Here is a 27,436-nt window from a genome sequence, read left to right as displayed (position 1 = left end):
TATATATATATATATATATATATATATATATATATATATATATATATATATATATATATGGATGATCACCATCATAATTTAAATTTTTTTGGTCCATTAACATTAACATTAACATCATAATAATTATAATAAAAAAAAAAAAGTACAAGTCTGCAATCAACACCAGCATGTGAATGGTTAAACTAACCTACATCATTTAGGACCATATATTGCACCAATTTATCATTTCAAAAGAAGGTGCACATGCATCTCAGCCCATAATTGTTATCAATAATAATGTTAAATTTTACTTTACTCTAAATTAAAGTTCCAATACCTATCCCAAATAAGGAAGCATATTAAAAATAAAATAAAATAAAAAAACAAATTTCATACATTTCCAATGTATAAATTTTTATTTCATGAGAGCAACCCCACCGAATTAGTCAGGTAGTTGGTTTAGTAATCACAATGTTATAAGTTCAACAACATGTGAGAGAGCGTTCTATTAGCTTTCTTGGTTTAAGCCGATCAAGAATGGACAATCTAAATTGATTTACCTCATTGTGATCCTTTGATAACTAATGTCATAAGGTGAGCTTCACCCAAAGCACTCCTATAAGTAGCAATTATGAGTTTTCCAGTAAATTAAAATGATTTGCATTTTCTTTTATAAGTGCAACATTACTTATATGGAAAAATATAATACTTTTGATGTAAAAGTATGAAAAAAAGTAATACTTTTACATCAAAATATACAAGTATTACATTTGTATTCAAAAGTATTACGTTTTTCCTTATAAGTAATAAACAATTTATTCATGATTTAGTATTTCATTTGCTTAATATAAGTATTACATTTGCATATTGACCCGATCCCGTCTAATATAAGTGTGACCCAAAATCATTATTATAACAAATTTATGATTTTTAATACAAAATTAAAAACTTGCATTATTGGCTTCAACAAACAAGAATGTACAATGTATGGAGTGTTGTTTTGGAGAAAAAGATCTCATAATGTTTATTAGTGAGACTAGTCAGCAAAAGGGGACACATTAGATGATACCATGTTGGGTGGTCTTACAAAAGTCATTTGACTGTAACTGAGTAATCATGATTAGTGAACAGCTTAAACTAAAAAAGATATAATAAAACAATCCGAGTAGGTATACTATACCTTTCTTTAGTCACGTTATTTAGGCTGCCCCACATCACATGATTGGATTAATATATATGCTGTAGTAAAATGTGATTATAGGAAAACTCAAAATTTTCCACCACTACAAATAGTCAAAATTTGAATAATATAACACTTTTTTAATTATTTGTTGACATGTTATATTTTGATTAGACTAAAAAGGAAATGAGTCATAAATTTTATTCTTTCTATTTCCGCACCCAATAAAATTTAAATATGTGACGGGAGTTCTATTTCTTAGAAGTATACATTTCGTTTGCTATCAAAAATTTAAAACTTTTTTGTCAAAATTTGTCAGAAACATCCATCACCAATAAACAATGTTACAAACTTAGTTAAATCGATCGACCACTTTGAAATTTTTGTAAGATTTTATTATTTCTTATGTCAAAATTAGTCAATAACATTCACCATTCATAGAGATTTGAGATATCAGTTGCTTGCATAAATATTTCTACACATAAAGAAACTCGAGAGAATGCGATGTTTCTCGCTTTCTTTATTTTTATAAATATTTATGACAATTTATTTTTCTTTTTTTTAAGGCACAACCTATTTTTCTTAATTAGGTCAAAATAATTTATTTTAAAAAAAAATTGGCTCTCTGTATTTGAAAAGGGAAATATAGAAAAAAAGAGGCCATCCAAATGTCACATGAATGAATTAGAAAAGAGGTACCTTGAAGAGGTACTACAAGCTATGAAGATAGGTACCAAATCCAATTATATTGTTTATTGACTGATGGACATCCATGGGCAGGCCGGGTACCCACTCATGAGCATGTCCCAGCACTCGGAGCTTGCAACTTGACGACGTTATCTAAAAGATTGGAGGGACTTGGTAGCCAGGCTCCCCACCGCAGGTGGTTGGGGTGCGCCCGATTGGGTGTCTTACTCAAAGGCGGTTTTTCTATGAATTTTCTCTACATTTTGCACGAAATTTTCCTTTTCGATATTAGGAAAGAAATTCGGTAGTTTAGGAAATTTTCTTAATATCAAACTTGGTAACTCTTTTCTTTGCCATGTAAATCTTGTATAAATACCATTAGGTCACATGGAAAGGGGTTCAAAATTCAAATCTCTTACACTAATTCTGTCAATTTATTTTCTCGGTCTCTCTCTTGAATTATTGTAAAATTGTATTGGCTTGCCATCAGGCTACCTCGTGGCTTTTTCTGACCATTTAGGATGGTGAGTTTGTTAATTTTTTATTTTTTTTTAAAAAGTAAAAGAGTGACAAAGTCAAGTTAAGTTTGGTCATGGTTTGTTGCATTGCTTGACTTTCTTCAATCACCGATATCATATATATATATATATCACATTTTCTCAACCATGCAATCATTACTCCCTTCTTGAAACCGATGGTGTACATATCCACATGCTCTGTAGCGTTCACCTTCCTCTTCACTCTTTTCCTAAGACGTAAATACAACAGCAGGTTAATAATTACTAGGTTTTGCCGGAAGATGTCGGCAGGCATGCCATGTTTTTTAACAGAAAATGTCACTTTTGTTCACACGGAACATACAGTTCTGCGTATGAGCTTTGACGATCGATCACGGAACGGTTAAACTGTCTTGTCGTGGTGGTGCGTCATCGTTTACTTATCTTTCATCCTGAGATAAACATTTGCAGAGTGTACGAGAGTCGAGAATACTCTTTTTAAGGTGATACGGCGTAGTTGTTAGCAAACAAAGGAAGAGCAGAGCAGGGCAGGACGGTCAGGTTGGCAGGCAGGCCGGCAAGGCGATATAATATAATTATAAAGTTGGATGATCAACTTTAATATGTTGGTGACCCGGGTTAAAATTGATTCTTCAAATATATTCAGAAACGAAATCGAATATGTTTCACATCAATAAAAATATAGCTTTAGGCCTAATCATTCCGGATAATACTTATATCCTCTGTATTATCACGGTTGTTGACACATAATTAGTCGATGCTTATTCCCCAGAGACCGTCATTGCTTCTCCGGAGAAAAAAGTTCACGAGTCGTGGGCCTTCTACCTCCCCGAGGCATTGCTCTGTTCGGCTTTCGCCTATTGCGAAAAATCTCCAATGCTGCCTCCCTCATGTAGGAGTCTGGGCCGTGTCTCGGTCCCAATGTGATTGATTCGCATATAAAAAAAATAAAATATTTTGAAACAAACTTATTTTATGGTTTAAGTTTAATAGATTACAAGTCTTACTTAAGATTTTATTATAGTAGTAGGATGAGGTTTGGTTCCTGCCATAAATATTGGAGGTGTATAGTTTGATGTTGATTACAAGTTTGGGCCGTGTCTCACGCCTCAGCCGCATGAAAGGCACTTATTGGCTATTGCGCCCAGCGTGCAGGTCAGGCGTGCCTGACCTTCTGTTTTTTTTTTTTATTTTTTATTTTTAAAAAATCATATTTGTTTTTTTTTCTTCTCTTGTTTTCTCTTTCTTAATCACACTTATAAAAATTTATCAAAAATTGCAAAAAAGCTTTATCGATAAGGATGCTTTAAAGGGGTAAAACTACTGCCACGTGTCTTTATTTTATTGGAAGAAGATAAAAAGAAAGTAATAAAAATTTATTCACATAATTTTAAATGAATAAAAAAGTGACATGTAAACAGGTATAAATTAAAGTAGAATGTGAGAGTACGGGTAGTATAACTCTTGAAAAAATACAACTCATTAACCTAATGTTAGTGAGAAACGGTTAAATATATACAGTATATAATAAAATTCTGCCAAATGTGATTTCTAAATTCTATAATAATTATTTTAAATAAAAAACAATACATGAGGACAAATACATACAGTCAACCAACCAAAGCAACTCTGACTGCACGTGATGGCGACTACTGGGGCACTCTCGGTATTATCCTGCCACGTTTGCTGCGGGACCCACTTCTGTTCACTTTTTCTTTTTATTTCGCCGCCGAGACTTTTCTAATGAAAAATAAATAAAATGATACTCGGTATTCGGTAATCCTTAAAACAATTTTTTTTTAATATTAAATTGAATCTCATATTTTAAAAATAAATGATATTGGTTCAACTATGATATGAAATTTGATATTGATAGTGTTATCTGATGGCATTTTGGGTATCTTAAATTAAAAATGAAATGTTTCTTAATTGAAAAATAAAATTAGAGTAATGTTTTCCATACTTATATGGAAAAATATAATATTTTTGAGAAAAAAATGTAATACTTATAAATCAAAATGTAAAAGTATTACATTTATCATTATACGTACAAAAATTTTATTCCTGATTAGTATTACATTCAAGCATATAAATATGACATTTATACGTATAAGTATCATATTTTCATTTTGATCTGACCCGTCTTACGGTGAGATGGTCTCACACACATTTTTGCTATATTATAAAGGTTGTTTAATACTTTGTAAATTATGGTTGTTTTGCTTCATGATATCTATTTTTTGTTTTGTTTTTTTTTTAATTTCTCCAACATTTCATTTCTCCATTTTCCATTTCTTCTTACTTTACGTGCATTTTGTATCCGAACAAATTAGTAATTGTGTCTTATAACGTTATGAAATTATGTACCTTATGAGTATAAATTCTGTACTTCATATTTTCAATCCAACAGGGTCCATAATGCTATATGTGTCTCGCGTTGTGATTTTTTATGTTTTATGTTATGAAATTATATACCTTATATGAGTATGAATTCTGTATCTTTTTGTTTCAATCTATAGTTCATAATGTATGTAAATCTTGGTCCATTTGGGCACCCCTAATTTTCCAAGCAATGTAGACAAAGGAAAAAATGAGAAGAAAATAAAGTTTGCTTTCTATTTTGGGAAAATATCAATTTATAATCTACTTTTAGCTATAATTTGTTAATAACCCCTTCAATAAATCATGGAATAATTTGTTAATAACCCCTTCAAGAAATCATGGAAAACATTATTTCACGTACCTACTTTTAAAATATATATATATATATATATATATATATATATATATATATATATATATATATACAATTATGTTTGTATTCCTTTCCTTTCTTTAACATTTTTTTTTTTTGGTGCAAAAATGATTTTTCTCCTAATGTTTCAAACTTAGCTACTAAGCAATGATAAAAATTATTTTTAAATAAGTTTACCTTTTGTGGACACGCATGATTTATCCCTCCATTATTCTATTAAAAAAAATATGAGGTTATTGAGACAATAAATTTCATCTTTTATGGACACGCATATAAAATTTTAATCATTGCAAATTAACTAGTTAGCCGACAATATTTGAAAAAAGTTATTTGTTTTTCACACGACATTAACATCTGATGGTTAATAACATTTCTTGCAGTTTAAGGAAACAGTCCAAAATGTGCACCATTAATATGTGCAAGGACGGTCAATCTATGGTATTTTGATTTTAAAATAATATTTAAAAAAAAAAAAGTAAAAAAGTTTTGGCTCAAGTGAATGTGTGGGACTTTGACTACAGCTAAATTGGATTGTTCTTAAGCGGAACTCGAGGAGTGCGGGTAGAATGTAAACATAAAATAGATAAAACTACCTGGTTTAAAAACTATTCTTTAGTTTATGTAAAAGTATGCAATGTTACGCACTATAATTTTAAGTGAAATTTGTATTGTAACCTTAGTCGATAAAAAATTACAAGAAGGTATGACATATTAATTTGTTGATTTGTCTATAACTGACCGGTTTAAACTAAGATAACTAATAAATAGTTCATACAGAGAGTTAAACTTTTAATATTCTCATTCACAAATTATCATGCCTGACCTCACTTCGAATTAAAAATAAATATATTTCTTAATCAAGTACGAATCATATATTACTCCGTATAAAGTTAGGATTATAGAAAAATTTAGTTCCAAAAACTTATTCCAAATAAAAAATAAAAAGAAGAAAAAAGACAAATTTCATTCTTGAAACCAATATGTATTGGTGAATGAAGAGATGTCAGGGTCTGAGGAGATTGGGGGGGACTGCAGAGTGCAGACTATTCCGGAGGGCGGTGGGCGCACGTTGGTTTAGTAAATTGGGCCTGCGGTTTTGTTCATTGGCCCATTCCGCTTCCTTGTACGTATTTATATTTATTAATGAAAGAATAATTATGTCATACGTTAAAACTATGTGCGGTTTCGACTTCCCCATGTGTGATGTCCTCTACGTGCTGCACTACCATTTGATTCTCCAACTCGACCCGACAAATCATTTAAAAGGATGTAAATATAGTGACTCAATTGCACAACAGATCGTGTCAAATGTTGATATACACAAAAGATTTATCCACTTTAAACATAATCTCAACACTACAGCTGTCAAGGTTCGAACTTTTATCTTTTCTTTTAAATACTATCTACTGAACTAATGAGCTAAACCCATGTAAGCTTGATTCTTCATTATTCTTCCGACAAAAGCGTCGTGTATCAGAATTCATAAGGTCTTGTTATTACCATTGTATCTAGACACATTTTTCTCTGGATTATTAATGCTTACTTTATCATATTTCTTCTCCGGCCAGCCAATCTAGATATACTTTTTTTAAGGTTTGGACAATGCATCATATGATATGATTGAATAAGGAAAAATTTAGGAACTATTCAAGCAGGGATTTTAAAATGGAATAAGTTCCCATGATGTCAAATTGTTTGATTTTTTTTTGTGCCTTTTCTTATACATACATTATTGTGAGTGGTATATAGGATATGTATAGCGTTGTGACTCTTGATTAATTTATATTCTTGGTGAATTAGATAACATGCTAGTGACAGGCGACTATGATGACTTGTGATTAGATATCTTACAAATATAGGTCGGCAAGTTGTTTAGCTATAGGTTTAAGCAAGTTGATCGACCAACTTCTTAATTTGTTTGACTCTAAACCTAGTAATCACAAAGTGAAATTAAGCATGAGGTGCTAGGCATATTATTATCTTGATCATTAGGTATGTTCGGCTACTCATTAGCTTCATAAACTCTATTTTAAATATTTTTTCTATCTTCAATTTTTCATTTACATTATCTAAAAGTATAAATCCCGGCCACTTGAATAAAAAAATTTAAATAAAATTCACACGAGTATAATTCATTCACATTTTTCACTCTCAATTTTTTTTATAAAGGAGCTTTCCTTACAAAATTTTAACAAATTAAAAATACTCTTATGTTGGCATCACTCTTAATGATTGTGTTAGGCTTATCCATTCTATCAGTTCATGTTTAGTTGTTTTTATTAATAAATCAGCGAACCAGCTGGTCCATGCTTTGATCATAGTAGTTGGCTAGAAGGTGATCTTGACTCGGTGTATTCTACAATTTCTATTACATTTTCCATTTAAATATTTTCATTTTACTATTTTTCTTCTCAAATTTTTTTTTTCAAATTTCCATTATTGAATAGGTCCATAGGTCTTCATGAAACAATATTGGACTATTATTAAGAGATACTTCTCGAAGTAATAATTAATTACCCATTATAAACTTTGAGATCACGGAAATAACAAGATAATTAGTGAACTATAATTATGTATGTTTTCAATAATGTATTCCATATTTTTTTATTGTGTTTAGGGTGGACATGTAATCTTGTTGTAGGTCAAAGGACGGCAGAAGGGATGGCACGTGGTGTGCGATCTATGGAGAGCACGTGCCTAAACTTCAATGCTGCTTATGCAATAAGAATATATTAATTGTGATATTAATCATTTAATTATTAATTTAATAAAAATAATGATAAATTTGGATTTGTTGGGTTTGCATATGTTGTGGGGTTGTGGGTGATGTGATGTCACGTGCGATCTTAGAATGTTTATTTGATTGGCACTCGTGTGATCAAAGGCTGCAAATTCTCGAGTTTCCAATGGTGTATACTTTCTGCAACTTGGATAGCATGCAGGACCATTGTGATGCATGGTTTAGGCCCAACTTTGAGTTGAGAGAGACCCATGGGGTTGTGGTTAGAGTGGAGCTAGGCTCCACTAGTAACAACGATACAACAATAATAATGTTTGTAACCGATGGGAGTATATGGAGCGTATATGACAATGTTTAATTATATTTGATTATATTGGAGCACTTCCTGATATGTGAGATCAGGAGGTGGACTTTATCCGAGTGAATAAACTACACGTAAAGCATCATTTCAACCACATCAATCTGAGTCTCATCAGCACAAACACGTGGCACAACTATTTTCGTTGACTTGTAACTGAGTGTCATGTATCTCTCGTTAATGAGAATTTTGACATGTGTTACTTAAATCAGAGTAGCTCTATAGGATGGGCGATTTTAGTTATAGAATACTCTTACTTATGGACTTATTGAAGATTTTTTGACCATTAAACTCCAATGGAACTTTGTGTCCTAAGAATTAGAAATATCACATTTTTGCTTACAACAATACATTTGGACTTAAAACACCAACCTAGGATAATGACATTATCATTCTATTTATAACACTCAAATTGAATTTTAGATTGGTGCAATAAATAACTCAAATTGTAATTCGCTTAAACTAGTATTTATACCTTACGAGGTGACACTAATCAACACGAGTCTTAGAGGCCCCATTTAAAGACAACTCTCTCTTAAGAATATCGTTGCAGACAGACGAGTTTGAATCCCGTTTGACCACATACTTAAGTGACTAAAACCCCTTATTTGAACTAACACATTTGGATAACGATCATCTTCATCACCTCAACTATTCCTTTTGATACATCTCGAGTCAAGTGTGGAGAGTTATACTTCTATTTATCAAAATTATATAGTAGTGTTTGGCTAGTAAAATATGTCTATTATTTTGTTACGGAGTATTTGTTTGTTTTCTAGCTATTTCTTAAAATTTTACAGCGGAATAGTAATTTAACTTTTTTGAAAGTAAATGATTACTTTGTAAGCTCGTTCTATGGTACAAATGTTCTTACGAACTTTAACCAAAATTTTTATACTAGATTTTATGCTCCATATTATTTATGTGACTTTGTCTTATTAATTCTTGATCGGATCAACCAGTTTATATATAATCAATGAATATAAAAGTTGTGTTTTACTTGCTATACATCTTATCTAATTATGTTCATAAGTTTTGTTTTAATATGCCATCAACGGTAGGGTGTAAGCTTTGAATCCTATCAACGACAAATAAATAAATAAATAAATTTGACATTGTTGTGAGTTGTACAAGTATTTCGAGTGTATTGACTAATTGAAGTATATATCACAATTTACTATTGTATCCATTTGTAGAATTGTAGGTAAGGAACAATGAAGAGACATTAAATTTGAGTTCAAACTTACCTTTTAATATAAAGTTTGTTATGAAACTTTTTTTTTTTTTCAAATTATAGAGCTTTCTTTGTTTCTTTTCTTTGTTTCTTTAGTTTTGTTAAAAGTCGTTAAAGTGTTGGCATGAAGAAACCAGGAAGCAATTTACAGATAAAATCTGGCCTTTGAGCATGCCTAATGGCCAATTTTAATCTTGATGAGCTTCTGATCTAAATTAGAAGATAACAAGGATTAGCTGACATTCTTTCCTCATTCGACCACCAAATCCTATTTAGTTCTTGATTAGGACTTCACCATAGCCGCTCTGCCAAATGTTGCACCAACTTCAAAATTTTAATTATTTAGGGAAATATAGATAATTCTGACTAGCTAAAACACAAACTAGCTTAGAACTTAATCGAGATTGATCGTTAAAAGGTAAACTCGAAATCAATCTTCTTTAAAAAGATCCAGCTTAAGTCAAAAAATGACCATCGTTAAAGATGACGACGGTGGGATACTCGTAGCGTTCGTGAACCCATTTAATATATTTGATATTTTTTTTAAACATAATTTGGTATAATATATACATATACAACATGTGAAACTTTGTAAAAATTTAAAACTATAATAATAATAAATATATATTATATATGTAACTGAGTATAGGTTTTCATTAGCAAATTATTTTGTGGATCAGAGTCCACCTTGCAAGGTAGATCCGGATCCCAGATACACAATTTACATACTGAATGTTCACAATTCAAATTGTGAACATTCATTATTTAAATTGTGATTTACATACTAAATGTTCACAATTTGAATTGTGAACATTTAATATGTAAATTGTAAACATTCAGCATGTAAATGGTGTATTTTGAAACAAGTCTACATTGTAAGGTAGATCCAAGTCTTATGTATATGTAAATTGTAAATATTCAGTATGTAAATTGTGTATTTTGAAACAAGTCCGCATTGTAAAATAGATCCAAGTATTTTGTATAACTAATGGTTTTCATTGTGGGTATTTATTGATATATTGCAAGCAATCCAAAATCCATCATATATATATACCTAATATTGCCTAATTTGTTGCCCTTCCTACCCATTGTAGCCACCTTAAAGAGTAGTTCAGGCAAACTATAACGTCGAACATGGTCCACACAATTCTAGTTCATAATGTACATTATTCTAACTCATAAAATTCAGCAACGTTATTTTGCAATCATGGCCTAAACAATAAATTGTCCAACAAATTATTATGTAGACTTGAATAAAAATATACATTTTATATATTGAATGCTTACAATTTTGATATACTAAATGTTCACAATTTATATATTGAATACTCACAATTTTATATACTAAATGTTCACAATTTACATACTGAATGTTTATAATTTGAACTGTGAATATTCAGTATATAAATTTTATATTTTGACCCGGGTCCATGGCATAACTGTCAAATTATACCTATATGGGCCTGGTTTTGACAATTCTAAACTGTCTCAAAGAACATTGCTTCAGCCCAAATCGCTACAAAAAATGAGCCCGGCCCAACTACTCCAGTCCAAATCTAACCTAGAGATATAAACCTCAGTTTCTACTTTCAACTATCTGTCTCTAGGGTTTTGTTGAGAGCTTTCAACTCTGCGCTACATTCGCCGGAAACTTGCTTCTTGCCCGAGCTATTCCGCCGATCCAGCCATGGTAAACGCTCACGCTCTCTCTTTCTCCACCTCCGTTATCGTTTTCATTATCTATACATTCGTTTGCATATCACTTTTGCTCACTTTCCGTCTGTTTCAGATTATTTCAGAGAAGAACCGCAGAGAGATCTCCAAATACCTCTTCCAAGGTCAGTATTACTGTATTAGTTTTTCTGCGCATATTAAGAACATGTATTTGTGATCGTAGAGAGGGAATTGAGTGTGTTTATGTGTTTATGTGTATTGTGTATAATAATGAATGCAATGTGTTTGTGAATTGTGCTGTAGAGGGTGTGTTGTATGCTAAGAAAGACTACAACTTGGCGAAACATCCGTTGATTGATGTGCCGAATCTCCAAGTGATTAAGCTGATGCAGAGCTTCAAGTCGAAGGAGTACGTTAGGGAGACCTTCGCTTGGATGCACTACTACTGGTACCTTACTAATGACGGCATTGAGTTCCTCAGGACTTACCTCAACCTTCCATCTGAGATTGTCCCCGCAACTCTCAAGAAGTCTGCCAAGCCTCTTGGCAGGCCCATGGGTGGCCCTCCTGGAGATCGCCCACGGTAGTTAATTCTGCATTGGCTTATTGATGTGAATTAGTAGGTTTTTTGTGCATATCTTCAGAAATTAACTCTATGTTGGTGATTTGTGAATGCACTTGCAGTGGACCACCAAGATTTGGTGATGGCGAGAGGAGGTTTGGTGACAGGGATGGGTATCGCGGTGGCCCAAGAGGAGGTCCTCCTGGTGAGTTTGGAGGTGAGAAGGGTGGAGCTCCAGCTGATTTCCAGCCAGCCTTCAGGGTATGCTTATCCCTCTTAACTTTTGTGAATTGTGATCAGAATCTGTAGTGTGCAAATTTTTTTTTCCAATGCATGGTTCTTACTATAATTAGTTTAGTTATTGCTTTACTGCCTGCTGATTGATGATGTGTAGTATTTGTTTGAAGGCCGAACAAATAAATTAGGTAATTGAAGTGAAACTTTCCAAGCAATTGATGGAAATTATTTTATATTTGGTTGATTGTAGATTGCTTACTGTTACAGATTATAGATTAACCCTTTTTAGAGGACTTAAGTGGCATATAGTAACTGATATAAATTTGCACAGACCAAGTTAATTGCTCAAAAAGTTCACGTTCTTGATTCATGGAGCTCTATCCAACTTCCTTACACTGTTAAATATGTGTAGATGTTTGCTTCACTGCTGTTTCTTGATTTGATCAGGAACTATGTCGGCAATGCTAGTTTCCCTTGTTAAGTGTGTAATTACCCCTCTTAGAGATGAGGTTACAAGCACAAGCTGATGAGAATTACCCTATGTGAATCATTTCATCTCCTGTTTAATGATATACACGAATACATATTACTTTCACCCTGATTGTGCTTAGCCTTCGATTTGGATTTTTATGTATCAACACCATGTTTTATGTATTAAATATTATGTTTTTTGAATTGTCCACATATCGATGATGTGATTGGTTTCTGTAGCAGAAATTGACATAGGGAAATGTGAAGAACTTGCAATGTTTCCTTTGTGTTTCATGACTTGTCCATTTTTAATGTAATTTAACTAAAAAGTTTTTACATTAAGATCTGTAATGCATGTTTCCCTCGCATGGTGTTTATTTCTTCTATAGTTCCTAATAGTATTTGGCGTGCTATTAGTTGAATATTAAGTTTTCTTGATTCACCTGTCTATGACGGGGTTGATTTTTGGTTATGCTCCATGGTTGATTTTGGAACTTAATACACCTTTGATTTGCAGGGTTCTGGTGGAAGGCCTGGGTTTGGTCGCGGAGCAGGAGGCTTTGGTGGTGGTGCTCCCCCAAGTTCAAGCTTCTCTTAAATGCCTCATTTTGTAGTGTTTTAAACTTTTTATTAGTTATTCCAAGTTAGAGAATCAGATATTTGGAAAGTTGAAATTACTTCGTTATATATTCAATTGTTGTTTTACAAGTTATGGTTTGTTCTGTTTGCTACAATATATAATATTGAACTGTGCAATTTACAGTGTGTTTTAAAACATGAACTTTGGGCACTATATATGATTTTGATGATCATAACTCAAAATGGAATGAACACTTATTTTGCCATTTACCAATTAAGTGACATTCAATTCTATATAATCTTATCAAGTTATGTGATTACTTATTTTAGTTATTGTAATATTATTTTGGAAAAAGGGTTGAATAAGCTTCTAAATTTTACCTTGAAAAGTCCATTATGTACTTAAATATTAATAAAGTGTAACTACATTTTAATGTGTTATATTGAGGCAATAAAGTTTAAAATTTGGTAATAGATTTGCTATTAAAAGTCATTTTAGTTTTGGTGTATGTTTAGTGATCGACACGATTGAACTGTTGCCGGTCGTCATCTACTAGAAAAGGTGATCAGTTGGTTGCCACTTATCAAAGAATGCAATAGAAGGCGATTAGTTGGTTGCCACTTATCAAAGAATGCAATAGAAGGCGATTAGTTGGTTGCCTTCCATGGAGAAGGCGAACAATGTTGGTATGCTTTGGTCTAACACAACATAAGTGTACTACCACGGATCAGCAAATGCCACCCTAGCTGCCGATGGATTTGCATGATGAAGATGAATGATGATGGTGTTGTGGCAAGTAGATGCGGCTTTATATAATTATATATAGAACAGGAGAATTCATTGGAGTGAAAAGTGTTGATGATTCGAATACTAAAAGAAGCTTTGGCGGTAAGAGAAGCATTGTCGTGGATGAAAAACAACAGAAGGCTAGAGGCATGCACAAATAGAGATGAATTGTCTAAATGTTTAATTTGCCACCTCCTTAACTCTCTATCTCTGGATCTATCATACGCCGGATATGTCATTTTGGGATGATGGTCTTTAGCTAGGTAGTTTGAAATACTGTCCTTTCATTTTATTTTTCGAATTTGTTGGCCTATTCCTTACCTAGGGTAACAAATTCTCAGCCTCCCAGGCTAGTCCTTTTTGTTCGGATGAATTTAAAAAAATCAGGATTTATTAAAAAAAATCATCTGAAAGAAATTAAGGGGGTGTTTGGTTGGATGGAAAACATTTTTACAAGTTGAGGAAAATGACTTTTTATGTTGTTTGGTTGGGTGGAAAACAATTTCCATGGAAAAAGTTCTCCTTAACAATGAGGAAAACATTTTCCATGGAAATCTTAGGTATTTTGTTTGTTTTCCATGGAAAACTAGTGTTACAATTTTGCCCCCACCAAACTTTATTAATTACTCTTATTATTATTATTATATTATTATTATTATTGTGTAGGGTTATTTATGTCATTATACACATTATTCCTTATCATTCCAAACCCAACCAAACAATGGAATTCATATTTCCAGTAATTTCTTTTCCACCAACTAAACAATATAATCCATTTTCTTAGTAATTTGTTTTCCATGGAATTTGAATTCCATTTCCTTCAAATATTTTCTAGCGAACCAAACAGGCTGTAATAGTTTAGTTTTGTTGTCACCCATAGTATATAGGATTTAATTCTGATATCTTTGAGATTATAGTGCAATTCTTATGTTTTGTTTGTTTGTTTGTTTGTTGTTTTTTTTAATTTTGTTTTGTTTTTTTTATTTTTTGTTGTTTTTTTTTTCTTAAATGATACAAGCTAATGCTTCCACCTTGATTTTTATGTACTCCTTCCATTTCATTTTGTGTCTAGTTTGATTAATGAGATTGATGGAAGTTATTTGTAATTTAATTTTTCATAATATTAAGTTTAGAATTAATATATAAAATTTATATATTTAAAATTATATTAAAAATATTATAAAGAGGAATAATTAATTGATTAATAAATAAAAATATAGTAAGTAAAATGAGACAAATGAAGTATTTATTAGTCGTGTAAGCATGCTTTAATATACATTAAAAAATTATATTATAAATGGCCCCAGTAATTGCTTAGTTTCAAACAAAATAAAGAAAATATTTCTTTTGGAAAAAAAAAAAAAAACAAAATAAAGAAAAGAAAGATGTAGAGAAAGCGTGTTTGCATTTGGAAATGGAGCCAGCCACCTGGATCGGACCTGATGAAAAGATTGCTTTATATAACTTCTATACATACATATATTTCCCTCTGGAATCCAACTCTCTCTCCATGTGAGTTGTGACTTCCAAATACTCATATTTTATTCTTCAAGCCTGCCCTTTTCTTTTCCTTTTTTTCTTAAAAAACAAAATTGAAATGTCTACTCTGCAGATTGTATATGGAACAAGTCATAAAATTCGGGGAAGATTTTTAGATTTGCACTTAGTATTGTGTGAATATTTCAATACATGCAAATTCAAATGAGTGTTTGGATTTGACCAATTGATAGTATTACTTGATTGTAAAAGATGTTTGATAAATTAGTTGTTAGTTGATAGCTGATTACATGCAAAATGACTTTCTTAATAACTGGTCGAAAAAGCTGTTTTGAACAACTTTTTAAATTTTAGTATTTTAGAGTAATAAGTTGTTAAAAAAATTAATTAATCACACACTTATATTGGTTGTTTAACCAAGTCAAACAGTTAATAGTCGTCAAACAAATCAAAATTGACAATAAGCTAACTATATTACCAAACAAGGCTTCCTATTTGATTTTGAAGTAACATTGAATATTAACCGACACTACCTTATAATTTTGTCCATAACTTACTATTGCATCATGATGAGAATGTGACTGAGAAAATATACTCATGGGATATGTGCATGCATGCATACATTCATGCGCCAATGAAGAATTAAATTATTTATTTAAGGAGTGGGTTTTCACTTTGTATAGTAGTGTGTGAATTGCACATCTCAAAAACTTGGAGTTGGAAATCAATATTTGACTGATTATTGTTCAAACCAATACGTCAAACACATATATACAAACACTCAAACATTTTTTTAAATATGATACGATCGAAATAGGTGGTTAAGTGGGTGAAATATAATTATATTCTCGTAAGGTCATGATTCTAGCTTGTCAACACGCACTCACTTGGTCACACCCATCACATACACAAAATCGGTCAATTTAGTTTTCTTGTGTAATTTGCTGACTATATATAATATAAGAACTAACTGAGTTTAATACATATCTTTATCTTTAAATAGTGACTGTGAATTTTTGTCGTGATTTAACAAATCAAAATTCAAAAGAATAGGTAAGGTATTACAGTTGGTAGCAAAATTAGGGTTTTGTGTTACAACAATGTCGGCCACAACAAAGCTACAAGACGACACCTTCCTCATATCCCTAAATACAATATTATACTTCCACCAATTACTATACTATTAGTATTGCAACTGCTACAGGCTACCAACATCTTGTTTAGTCTTGTCAACATTGTTGTTTTCTATATCTATAATATAATAAAATAAATACAAAATCTTTCCGGGAAATGAGAAGAAGCAAATTCAAGAAATCAGTGGTTTACTAATCAAATAAAAATAGATAATTTATTTATTTGTATATTTCTTTAGATTGGTCTTGCGTAAAGTTATTATTTTTAGTGAAATGTAATATTTTTTAGAGTTCGTATTTCATTCTTATTTAAGATATACACAAGTTTTTGTGCATTTTCTAATTAGAGAATGAAAAATGAAAAATTGGTCGAAATAGGTAGTTGAGTGGGTAAAATTTTATTCTCATACTAAAAAATTATTGTAGAGTTCTTATTTATTTATTTATTTATTTTTTGCGATTTACCTTGTGTGATTTGTGAATTATTATCTTTTTAACGACTCTAGTCTACTTTCATCAACCACTCTCTAACGTCTCTTCAAAATCATACTCGATTCAGGTGAATTCATTAAGGAATGTTTGACGGGATTCACAGATATTCAATAAAAGTTTAAAAATGCAATATCCTACATCACGAGAACTATGAGGGTGTTTGGTAATAACTGTTAGCTAATTGAGTTAGTAGATTTAATTTTTTTGAAAACAATTAGTGAATTTAACTAGTTGATCACATTAGCTGATTGTTTAATAAATTAATGGTTACATGTAAAATGATTTTCCTCAAAAAGCTGTATTTTGAACAATTTTTTAAATTTTAACGTTTTGAAACAATAAACTATTACAAAAAACTAATTAATCAAAATAATTATATTGACTGTTTAAGTCAAACAGCTAATAATGGTCCAAAATTGATTTATAAACTAATTATGTTACCAAACTACACCTATATTTAATTTACAAACGTGAACAAATAAACACCAAAATAACTAGTCGCGTACAAAATACAAATTTCCGGAAAAGATAAACAATGGATCCATAATGTTTCATGGTTGACGAAATGGGAAGGATTTGTTGTGAATGGGACGACGACGTCTGACCCAATGATAATCCATCGTGTAGAACTCAGACATGTCTATGTCTCTATCACTCCCCTCCATCCACTCTTGCCTTGTCCCTTTTCTTCCATGTCTTCCCACCTTTCCTTCTCTCCCATGCCGCTTCTCTACTATACACACGTTCAAATAAATATATTAATCATACAATATAAAGGTCTTTTGTCTTGCTTAACTTGAATTTTTTGATTTACGGGGAAATTTGCAGCCACTACTCGGAGGTGGGCTTGTGACCTTAACCAATAAAGAACCACACCAGCCTAGCTAGTTGTCTATAGCTGGCTCAAACCAATAGACAGGTCCGTAGAGAGCCGAACTTGAAACTTTGTGTATACTAAGCTAATTGTCTGATCAATTTGATCTTCTTGCATTATATTATTGCTTGCAGTGTTTCTTTTCCCATTTTAATGGAGTGCTGATGAAGCTCTTCCATGCATACAGGATATATATATATATATATATATTGCATCATTTCCGGGTAAATCTATGTTGTTGTAGGGATTAAGGTTTTACCTGATAATGCAACTTCTTGCTTATTGACAGTAGTGGGATGATAATGGGTGTCATCTCCATAGCTTTTCACCTGTTTCATACCCAACATATATTAATACTTCATAATAATGTCATGTGGACTTCATATATATATATATATATATTAATGAAATGCACAAAATTTACTACACAAATGCACACAAACTAGATTGTGTGCAATTTGTCCAGCATGAATGCACAAACTACACGAATTCATGATGGGCAAATTGCACACAATCTAGTTTGTGTGCATTCGTATAGTAGATTGTGTGCATTCATAAAGGGTCTCACGGGAACATTAGCCTATATGTGTGTGTGTGTGTGAGAGAGAGAGAGAGAGAGATAATAGGGAAGAAAGCTTGCATACAGTTGCAGCATCGTTGGTTAGCTTGAGCTTTCTTGGATTCGCAGCAGGGAACTGAATCTGTTGTTTGTTATCTGTTCCTGAAACCAGCAATGCAGATGATAAGTAAACCATTTGAAAAAACAAAAGCAGGGGCAACCCCAGCCAAATTGGTCAGATTGTTGACTTGGTAACCATAAAATCGCAAGTTTGAATCCCAGTAGGAGCGGCCTATTGGCCTTCTTGGTTTGAGCCAGCCAACTACAGATATATCTCCTTGTGGTCTTTTGCCAGTCACATGGCAGGGTTTACCCTGTACACAACCCCGTCTAGTGACTGCGAGGGAGTGCGAGGTTCCCTCGTCACCAAATAAAAAAAAAACGATATTAAGAAGAAGCAGGTTAATGATTCAACTGACCTTGATCATAATGGGACACTGTCTTTCCAAGAGCTTCTTGAGCTGTGAGAATGAGACACAGAGCTGTGATCACTCTGATCATTATTTCCATATCTGCAGGCAGTGTGACAGTGTTTCTATGTGTTGAGAAGAAGCTCAAATAGGTGTTTTGTACTTGCAGGGGAATATATGAGAGCAAGCTGGGCATTTATAGCAGTCAAAAGAAAAGCCTGTACACAACTGCAGAGAGAAAAGAGAAAGACAAAAGAGGAGTACACAGAGCACAAGACTCTAAGAGTGTGCCAAAAACAGCAATGCATATGCAAAAATTCAACATTTTTTTTGCCCGCTTTGCCTTTTAAGGAACCTTCACACTGTTTTGGTTGACCTGTCCTTTCATTGCGGGGACCATCAATGAGTTTTCTCAGTTAAATATACTAACCATACAGTATTATCAACCCAAAATGTCACACTACTATTTCTTGAAATCAGTTTCTCAACAGCTCTCATATATATACTGCTTATACAGTTTGGGCCGAGGATGCAAGCGTATGGACAGTTATTATAGATGCAGAGGCTATATTCACAGATTGAGAAAGAAAAATGAGCATAACAAGATCATAAGGAATGGCAAAGTTCAGTAACGTGACTCAAAAGCGCTGCATAGGGGTCGCAAAATGGCTTAAAGATTTGAAAATGATTTTTGATTGAATACAATAGTGTAAAGTTTTTACATCTGTTGACCGCATGCTTCAGATCACAACTCAAAGCTTGCGCTGAAACAACCTACTAGAAGTGCACCCGAAACTTGAGAGAGATATACATATATATATCAACATGTATCAAATAGCATTTGGTTAAAAAAAAAAAAAAAACTTATGGTCTTCATGATGTGTGTGTATATGTATTATACCTAAGAGCCTAAATGAAATAGTTTTAAGAATTTAGAATCTACAGCAAAGAAGGCCCTGCATCCAACCCCGGTTCTTTCGGTATCTCCTATCTCCTTTTGCCATTCTTACCGGACTGCTATTCCACTCGGATTGTAATCTGGAACCAGAAACATTATTAAAATCGTCAAGAATGCGGGTTAGTCATTAAACTGAGAAAGGACATTAGGACGAGGGGGATAGAAAATGGGGAAAACATACACTGGGAAAGCAAAGGATCTTGCGCTGGTTGTGCTGCTATCTGATCGAAGAGAAATGTTCCCGGAATGTGGGATCAGTCCAGAATAAGTAATTAAACCCGACATAGGACCAACTGAAGAGAAACTAGCCTCCCCGTCTGCAAATTGATCGTGGCTACCAATTGAAAATTTAGCAGAGGCTTTGTCCTCACTATTACGCGTGTCTTGCAACTCAGGTCCTAAAGGGTTTCCACAAGAATTTTCATTGGTCTTCACAGTGGTTCTGCATTGAACCTCACTAGCAGGTGCAGCTGACGTTTTATCTGAAATCCCTTCCTCGTTATTTGGCATGGCATCCGAATCAAGGACTTGTTTGGAAATCTTTTCAGCACTCTCATCAGCCGTTGCTGCCTTAGAATTGTTTAAATCAAAAGTACTATGGTCATTCTTGTTCGATTCAGCATTTGTTGGCACAGTAGCATGACTTTCCAAGATTGCCTCTTCAGAAGACTGCAAAGGGAACAGAAATAAGAATATCATATTTCAAGAGGCAAAGTCAACTTTCAAGTTAAAAACATCAATTGTTTGACATAGTATGTAGTGAATTTATTCTTTTATTTCATTATCGAATTAGTTGTGTTTTCTTAAAACAGATGCGAATTAGGCATTTCTCCGTAAACGTCTAATGATATTTGATTTTGAACTTGCGGAGTAACTTGTGGTAGAGCTTGTCATTTCAAAAATATCACAGAAACGGAAACACAAAGATTCAAACCTGACATTGCTGCTGCCCACACAACGATTCGAGAAGTGGTTTATTGCCAAACGATTGTTTTTCAGACATATCATTCTCTACTTTTACAGTTGTGGCATGTTTTGATCCAAAAAGCTTCATCAAATCCTCTAGGTAAGTATCCGTGGCAGATTCTTTATTGACATTATCCTCCACCGATGATATTAGACAATCAGGAGCGACAGACTCAATATCATCTATAACTGTGGATGCATTAGCAGCACCGATCTTGGCATCCTGTATTATTGATGGGTCGCCAGAAAGCATTTCCTTTTGAACGTCTTCTCCCAAGTTGTCATTTTTATCGCCAATGGAGGGTAGAGAAACACACGTGCCAAAACTACTATCGTTCAGGTTCTCAATCAAGTTTTTGTCTACTATGGGCACCCCCTCGTCAATACAAATATCTTTGACGTCATTAGAATTGCTCTCTTTGTAGCTAGCTATTGACTCGGGAAATTCAGGCTCCATTATGTGTTTATCAGCTCCCGAGTGTGAAAACTCTGAAGCAGATTCTGCACCAGATATGCCACATCGAACTTCATAATCACCAGAGTTTTCGATCATGAAGCTTTCAGATTCTGGACTTTTCCATAGCCTATCTCTATCCTGTTTATCAGATTCGAACAGAACTTCTTCAGTGGTCTTGTGAGCATTAAAGTTAAAGATCACACCTTTAGCATCCTTTAACGGTGAACATTCATCTTCATTCTCGATATGTTTGAGAGAGTTGTCAATATCTTTAGCACCATTAGTTATATAATCGTTCTCTGCTACAAGGCCAGTTGAGTCAAGAACGACTTTTTCCTCCGAGACAAATAGATCAGCCTCCCCCTTACCGTCATTTAAATGACAAAACATTCCATGATTTTCCTTTATGTTCGTTTTTTCTTCTGCTGTGTGAAGGGCACAATCGTTGCATTCAACCGGTTTGAAATCATGCATAGGGGCTGGAGTTAAATTACAAAACACAGATTCATTGTCAGCACGCCCAGTTGACTTCTCAATGCATGTCTACCAAATTTCGAAAACAAAATATATCACCAATATAAGCATGATATAAAGATACTAGGAAATAATGCTAGCTTAACAAGATTTTACGGGGCAGATTCTAAAGGAGCTGCAATACAACGAAAATATACGAGTTTGCATAATTACCATGTTTCTCAGTTGACATCAGCCAGCAGAATTTTGAGGATTACCAGAAATTGTGAAGCAAACAATAAAGATATCGTGGTACCTAATCCATCATGAAATCAGTGTTAAACAACGGTTAATCGATGCTTGCCAGCATAATCTTTAAAATATTTTGAACTAAATCCAGTTTTTCAAAACAAGGTCTGCACATATCCACCTACAGCATAAGTAAAAGAAGGCAGAAAGCAAACAAAGACTAACCGATCCACAGTATTATATCATGGGCGTTATATTCATATATAATCTTGTATAGAAACAAATATGTGAATAGACAAGGACAGTATAAAATCAAAACACCGAAACATTCACCTTCTATGGCACAATTGAAAACGAAAGAAGATACTCGTGAGCAGATAAGATGAACAGTATTTATTTCGGGTTCTTTTGGAGCTAAGTTATATAGGCAAAAACATCCATTAATAGAAGTGAACCAGGTATGAATCTCCCTCACCGAATGCTCATTAAACAGACAGAAATTCCTGCTCGTGATTCAACCGTCCATATAAAAGCTAAGGCGAAAGAAGTAAAAGACAAGCCTCTGTTGCAATCCAAGCACAAGAAGAATGGCACTAAGTTCCAACTTATGCCACGCTTTTTACCATCGAATCATTAGTTATTCCTGCCCCAGCAAACCCACCCTCCAATCATCGTGGGCACTTTACTACTTTAGACCGTAAGACTAAAGCAAAGATCTTTTCTTTCTTTTTCCCCTCTCCTAAAGTTCTTGTGAGGCATAAATAATTGTCTTAAGCTTTTGGCACCACCATGTGCAATCTTGAAACTTTGTCCTAAGATAAACAAGAAAGACAAGAAAAGGTACCCACTTTTCTCAATCACAGTTCCACAAACCCTTCACTCCTAAGTCAATCCCCCGCCCCCCCAACAATTTCTTTTGTCCTTTTGGTCTCTCAGATCTAAGTTCTAATCAATTCAGCAATTCAACCACAATAAGTACCAAATTAATAATTTATTTAAAAAAAGAACTGAAAGAGTAAGGCAAAACTGAACAAAAACAAAGAAAAACACCCAATCCCACATGATACATTCTGACAGATTCTTGATGGATCCGACAAAATCCCCAATCCTATGAGCCATGACAAAAAGGATTAATAATCAATCGAAACAAATACTAAACAAAATTCTTAACATGATGGTTAAGGAACCCAAAAGGAGCTTCCTGTTCATATGCAAGAACACAAAACAGACACAGAGATTAAAATACAAAAACAAAAAAGGGGAAAAGGGCAATCAAAAAGCAGATCCATCCACCCCAAAGTTTCTAAAACCCTCCCTTTAAACACAAAACCACACACACCCACACACTCAAACATGTATTAGGAGGAAAAAAGATGATACCTTTGGGGTGCTAGGGGGAGAAACAGAGGTGACAACTGCAGAAAATGTGAACTAACATTATTTACTTGTTTAAGGATGTTTTCTTTTTCTTCAATCCTTGCGTCTATACATACCTAAATTTCTGCTAGGACTATAAATGTGTGTATTTATGTATGTGGGTTTAGATGGAAAGGAAATAATAATGGCAATGGATGTTGTTCCACTCCACCCATAAATAGTCAACTCTCTCTCTCCCCCTCTCTCTCTCTCTCTCACCATACATAATCACCAAATAATATGCACTTACTTGGGTATAATAATTACATAATACATATCTAGATTTGGATGGAGACATGGAGTGATCAAGTACAGTTCACAACTGAAGACTGGATGATTAATACTGACTATCATTGCATGTACACACTAAATACTTATTTAATCCCATTAGTATCAGAATATATATATTGGGTTTATTGGGTTTATCAGAATATATATATATATATATATGTGTGTGTGTGTATATATACTAGTTTAAATACAGGCAATGCTTCCCGTGCGCAGATTCACCAACAAGTATGCATAAATTAATTACACATTACTCGAAAATGCACCACAATGAAATACACCAATGTACCACAAAATGCACCACATTCCAAAAAATCACCACACCTCATGGTGCATTTCTGAATATTTTGTGGTGCATTTATGCGTATATAATGATGAATGACAGCACGACTACATAAGAAGCACTGTCCCCATAGGAACTTGACCATATATATATGAAATCTTTTTTTATTTTCAAATTTGACATTAAAAAATATATAATTTTCTTCTTTTAAAATTAAGCATGAAATCCCTACTTTGAATGATATGTATCAACATTTTAAAAATAGTTTCTCATAATGAGATTCGACAAAACTTGACTAAATTAGTTTTATCGTAAAGTGTAAATCTGATTACATTATGAAAACACTGTTATCTATTACTCCGTAATATATTTATTGTGATAATATATCACTTTGTAATTACCAAATTAAAGAAATCAATCAATCAATTTAATAGTACTTAAAATTTAATGTGATTATTGAATGTCGGAATCGCCGGGAAACTATACTCTACGGCAGCCGTGTAACGGGCAGTAAACATGAAGAAAAGTTAAAAACGTATCTCAGTTGGAGGAATAAGTAATCATTATTTTATGCAGAAATGGATTTATAGGCTGACAAATGGAATATATATGGGAAATAGCCAGCTGGGGAAGGGGACAAAATGAAATAGTCAACGGTGGATCTATCGGAGTTTACTTTTTTCAGCCGGAAAAATGGGAAGTTTAGCAGTGTACATGGACTCTAATGTTTTACTCAATTACTTTTAACTTTTATTTTATCGAATTTTTGATGTAGATAATTTTTTAGAATACACATGAATATATTCAATCCTTGTTTGTCAGCGCAAATTATATTGTGGACCATTGTCATGGTTGAAATTGTAGTTATGTTGTACGGATACTGCAGTTGTATTGAACACAACTACACTTCCAGACGGATGAAAGGCCTCTGTTCCGCGCAACTACAGTTCCCTTTCAACATAACTGCAGTATCAGTTTAACACAACTGCAGCATCCTTTCAACACTACTGCAGTATTAACCATGGTGCATGGTCCACGGTATAACAACTGGTTTGTCACAGTACATGTAATAGATCTTGGAGGATAGAGTCAAATAAAAGATGCAGACAATGAACGCATGGCAATCACTGAAATTTGTTGTTTGGTTCTAACTTTGTTTTAATTAAAGTATGTGTTAGTGTTACATTTCAAAAGCCTAAGTTGATAATTGGATTGTACATTTATGTATCACGTAGCTAATTACTTTTTGATGTGCTCAAAGCAACACGTGGACCATAGTTTTTTTTTTTGAGATACCAAATTAAAGCATGTGTTCCATCTCAACTAAAAGTCTGGGTTGATAGTTGGATCTTCAGTTTCGATGTTTTAATTATTTCTTAGGTTTATCACTTTCTCATAATTGGTGTATGTTTTTATTTTAATATTATATATAATAGTGTTTAGAATAAATCTAGTGTAAACCATCTAAGCGTGAGACATGTAATATTTTTTAATTAAAATATAATATTTTTATGAAGATATTGAAAATTATTACATTTTAACTAAAAAGTATTAAAAATCCGTGAGACTGTCACACATAGCATTATAGGAGTACTTACGAACTTACTCTAGTATTTTATTTTTATAACCAAACCAACAAATTTTTAATTAACCCACAATAGGGAAAAGATGAGACATAAACATAGGTGGAGAAGTGCTATAGGAGTGATTTTAAGAAAACATTATATTTTGTTTAGGCCTCTATTTAGGTATATTGTATTATAGACTAATGTTATACTCCACTACAAATATCACTAAATAATATTTACTAATGTGTGTTATTATTTTATTAATTTTTATATTTAATTTTTGGACGGATTTTCGAGGGTGTACACATGGTAAGTTTTGCTCATATGTAATAGCATGTAAATCACATAGGAGAGGTAAGTCGCACTAGGAATATACCTTGTGATAGGCTTGACCAATAAGGTGTTGACAAGAATCATGCTTCACTCACTTGACCATCTCTTTCGAGGATACATATTTTTATTTTTTATTTTTTGTATTTGAGTATTATGTGGACTATTTATTAACTTATGATCCTACTGATTAATTTATGAAAGTTAATAGTTAGACTCAAGTACTCAAGTACTTTTTTTTTTTTTAGTACATTACTCAAGTACTTAATTAGCCAGGAGAAATACAATTAGGCTGTTAAAGTTTAAAAAAAATTATAATTGATTAATTAAACAAGCTAAAATTGTACCATTGTACAAAAATCATTGATTATCCATATTAATTACCGGTCACTTTACATTATGTAACATTGTTTACAAATTTTATATTTTTTTTAGCAAATGCAATGTTCATTTAAGCAATTCTCTTCTTCATTGTGAACAACAAATTAGTGTTCTGAAGCAATATTTTCAAGCTACCATAGAATTTGGTCAATCTTCTTCATGACCGACCATGGAAATCAAATGAAAAATTATATTTAAATTTTTTAAAAACTATTATTCTTAAATTTGAGATGTGCTTCATTGTCTTTGATGTAGAACTAGAGAAGCAATTTCATATCATGTGAAGATGAAACATCTTTGTTTTTGTATCTTTCTAAAATGAAGCCTTACTTTGTCTCCACGGAGGGAAGTTGCTTAATCTAACATGGCGTTTGGTTAGAAGGAAGAAATTATGGAGAAAAAGAATTGAGGGGGACAAGACAAAGGTGTCACTACTCACTAGAGTTGTGGAAGTGATGATTCCGTTAGAAATTTTGTTTTTTGAGCAAAGACATTTGGTTGACTCATCATAATCGGAGACAAAGGGCGTAGCTAGAGTGATGGTTTGAGTAAAAATTTTAGATAGTTGATAGGAGTTTTTAAAATTTTGAACATAAAAGTTGTAAAAAATATTCGAGGCAAGGGACGTATGGTAGGTGAGGCTGTACTCATGACTTCTCATTTGAGAGAGTTACTTCATGCCAGGCCACTAAATCACAAGAGGCCAAAGTACAGTCAATAAACAAAAACTTAAAGGTCAACCACATGACAAATCATCTAATTATATCAATTGTTATACCGTAGATCAGAGTTTACCATGAGCATTGTAGACCTACTGAAGCAGAAACGCAACAAGTAACAATCACCTCCACTAAGGCTCAAACCCACTCCCTTCCATGTGGGAGTGCAAACCGGGTGCCACTAGACCACATTATGTATGTGCATAATTTGGATAGGATCAACAATGCATATAGTCAACCTTGACCCATTATATAATTTGGCGTAATTATAGGCTAAGTTACGTTGTGAAATTACTCATAAATTGGTAAATTTACACAATTTTATTAGGACATCCCCATTTGTAAATTTTAATGGGATTTTGGTAGAACAAAAACTTTGGAATAAATTTGTTAACAAATGTGGGGTGAAAATTTGATTGGGTTCTTTCTCCTACAAGAGAGGAGGCTTTGGCAGAAATCAGGGACCTACTTTCGCTCAAAATAACTGAGCTTATTGCGTGGGGCGCTGATTTCGCTCCAAGGTGGCCGCGTCAATATATATATATATATATATATATATATATATATTTTTTTTTTTTTTTT

General features: G+C 32.9%; 2 protein-coding genes across 4 annotated transcripts; one reads left to right on the top strand and one right to left on the bottom strand.

Annotated features, from left to right (window-relative positions):
• The first annotated feature begins 11,028 nt into the window (after positions 1-11,028).
• On the top strand, positions 11,029-13,240 carry LOC116024690 (40S ribosomal protein S10-1-like). The gene is made up of 5 exons (XM_031265655.1): positions 11,029-11,141; positions 11,241-11,289; positions 11,429-11,708; positions 11,810-11,948; positions 12,913-13,240. Exons 1-5 carry the CDS (start codon positions 11,139-11,141, stop codon positions 12,991-12,993), a joined length of 552 nt encoding a protein of 183 aa, XP_031121515.1. The 5' UTR covers positions 11,029-11,138; the 3' UTR covers positions 12,994-13,240.
• A 4,262-nt stretch (positions 13,241-17,502) lies between these two features.
• On the bottom strand, positions 17,503-23,496 carry LOC116025573. 3 transcript variants are annotated; one of them, XM_031266842.1, is made up of 8 exons: positions 23,250-23,496; positions 21,855-21,936; positions 20,679-21,710; positions 19,926-20,413; positions 18,796-19,824; positions 18,402-18,478; positions 18,017-18,086; positions 17,503-17,616 (listed from the first exon to the last, which is right to left on the bottom strand). In XM_031266842.1, exons 2-5 carry the CDS (start codon positions 21,855-21,857, stop codon positions 19,719-19,721), a joined length of 1,629 nt encoding a protein of 542 aa, XP_031122702.1. In that variant the 5' UTR covers positions 21,858-21,936; positions 23,250-23,496; the 3' UTR covers positions 17,503-17,616; positions 18,017-18,086; positions 18,402-18,478; positions 18,796-19,718. The 3 variants fall into 3 exon arrangements, with proteins under 3 accessions (XP_031122702.1, XP_031122703.1, XP_031122704.1); XM_031266843.1 differs by having other exon boundaries at positions 17,503-17,613; XM_031266844.1 differs by having other exon boundaries at positions 20,679-21,646.
• Positions 23,497-27,436: the final 3,940 nt, after the last annotated feature.

This window comes from Ipomoea triloba, chromosome 7, assembly GCF_003576645.1.
Source record: "Ipomoea triloba cultivar NCNSP0323 chromosome 7, ASM357664v1".
Classification (NCBI taxonomy): domain Eukaryota; kingdom Viridiplantae; phylum Streptophyta; class Magnoliopsida; order Solanales; family Convolvulaceae; genus Ipomoea; species Ipomoea triloba.
Note: the sequence above shows the minus strand (reverse complement) of the source record. Positions and strands in the feature narration are given on the sequence as shown.

Bases quoted from the DNA above. Each gene is read 5' to 3' on its own strand.
- LOC116024690 (XM_031265655.1), top strand. The intron at 11,709-11,809 runs GTAGTTAATTCT...ATGCACTTGCAG, and splicing joins CCTCCTGGAGATCGCCCACG to TGGACCACCAAGATTTGGTG. The intron at 11,949-12,912 runs GTATGCTTATCC...TTTGATTTGCAG, and splicing joins ATTTCCAGCCAGCCTTCAGG to GGTTCTGGTGGAAGGCCTGG.
- LOC116025573 (XM_031266842.1), bottom strand. The intron at 20,414-20,678 runs GTTTGAATCTTT...TTCCCTTTGCAG, and splicing joins GTGGGCAGCAGCAATGTCAG to TCTTCTGAAGAGGCAATCTT. The intron at 19,825-19,925 runs GTATGTTTTCCC...TTCTGGTTCCAG, and splicing joins AGATCCTTTGCTTTCCCAGT to ATTACAATCCGAGTGGAATA.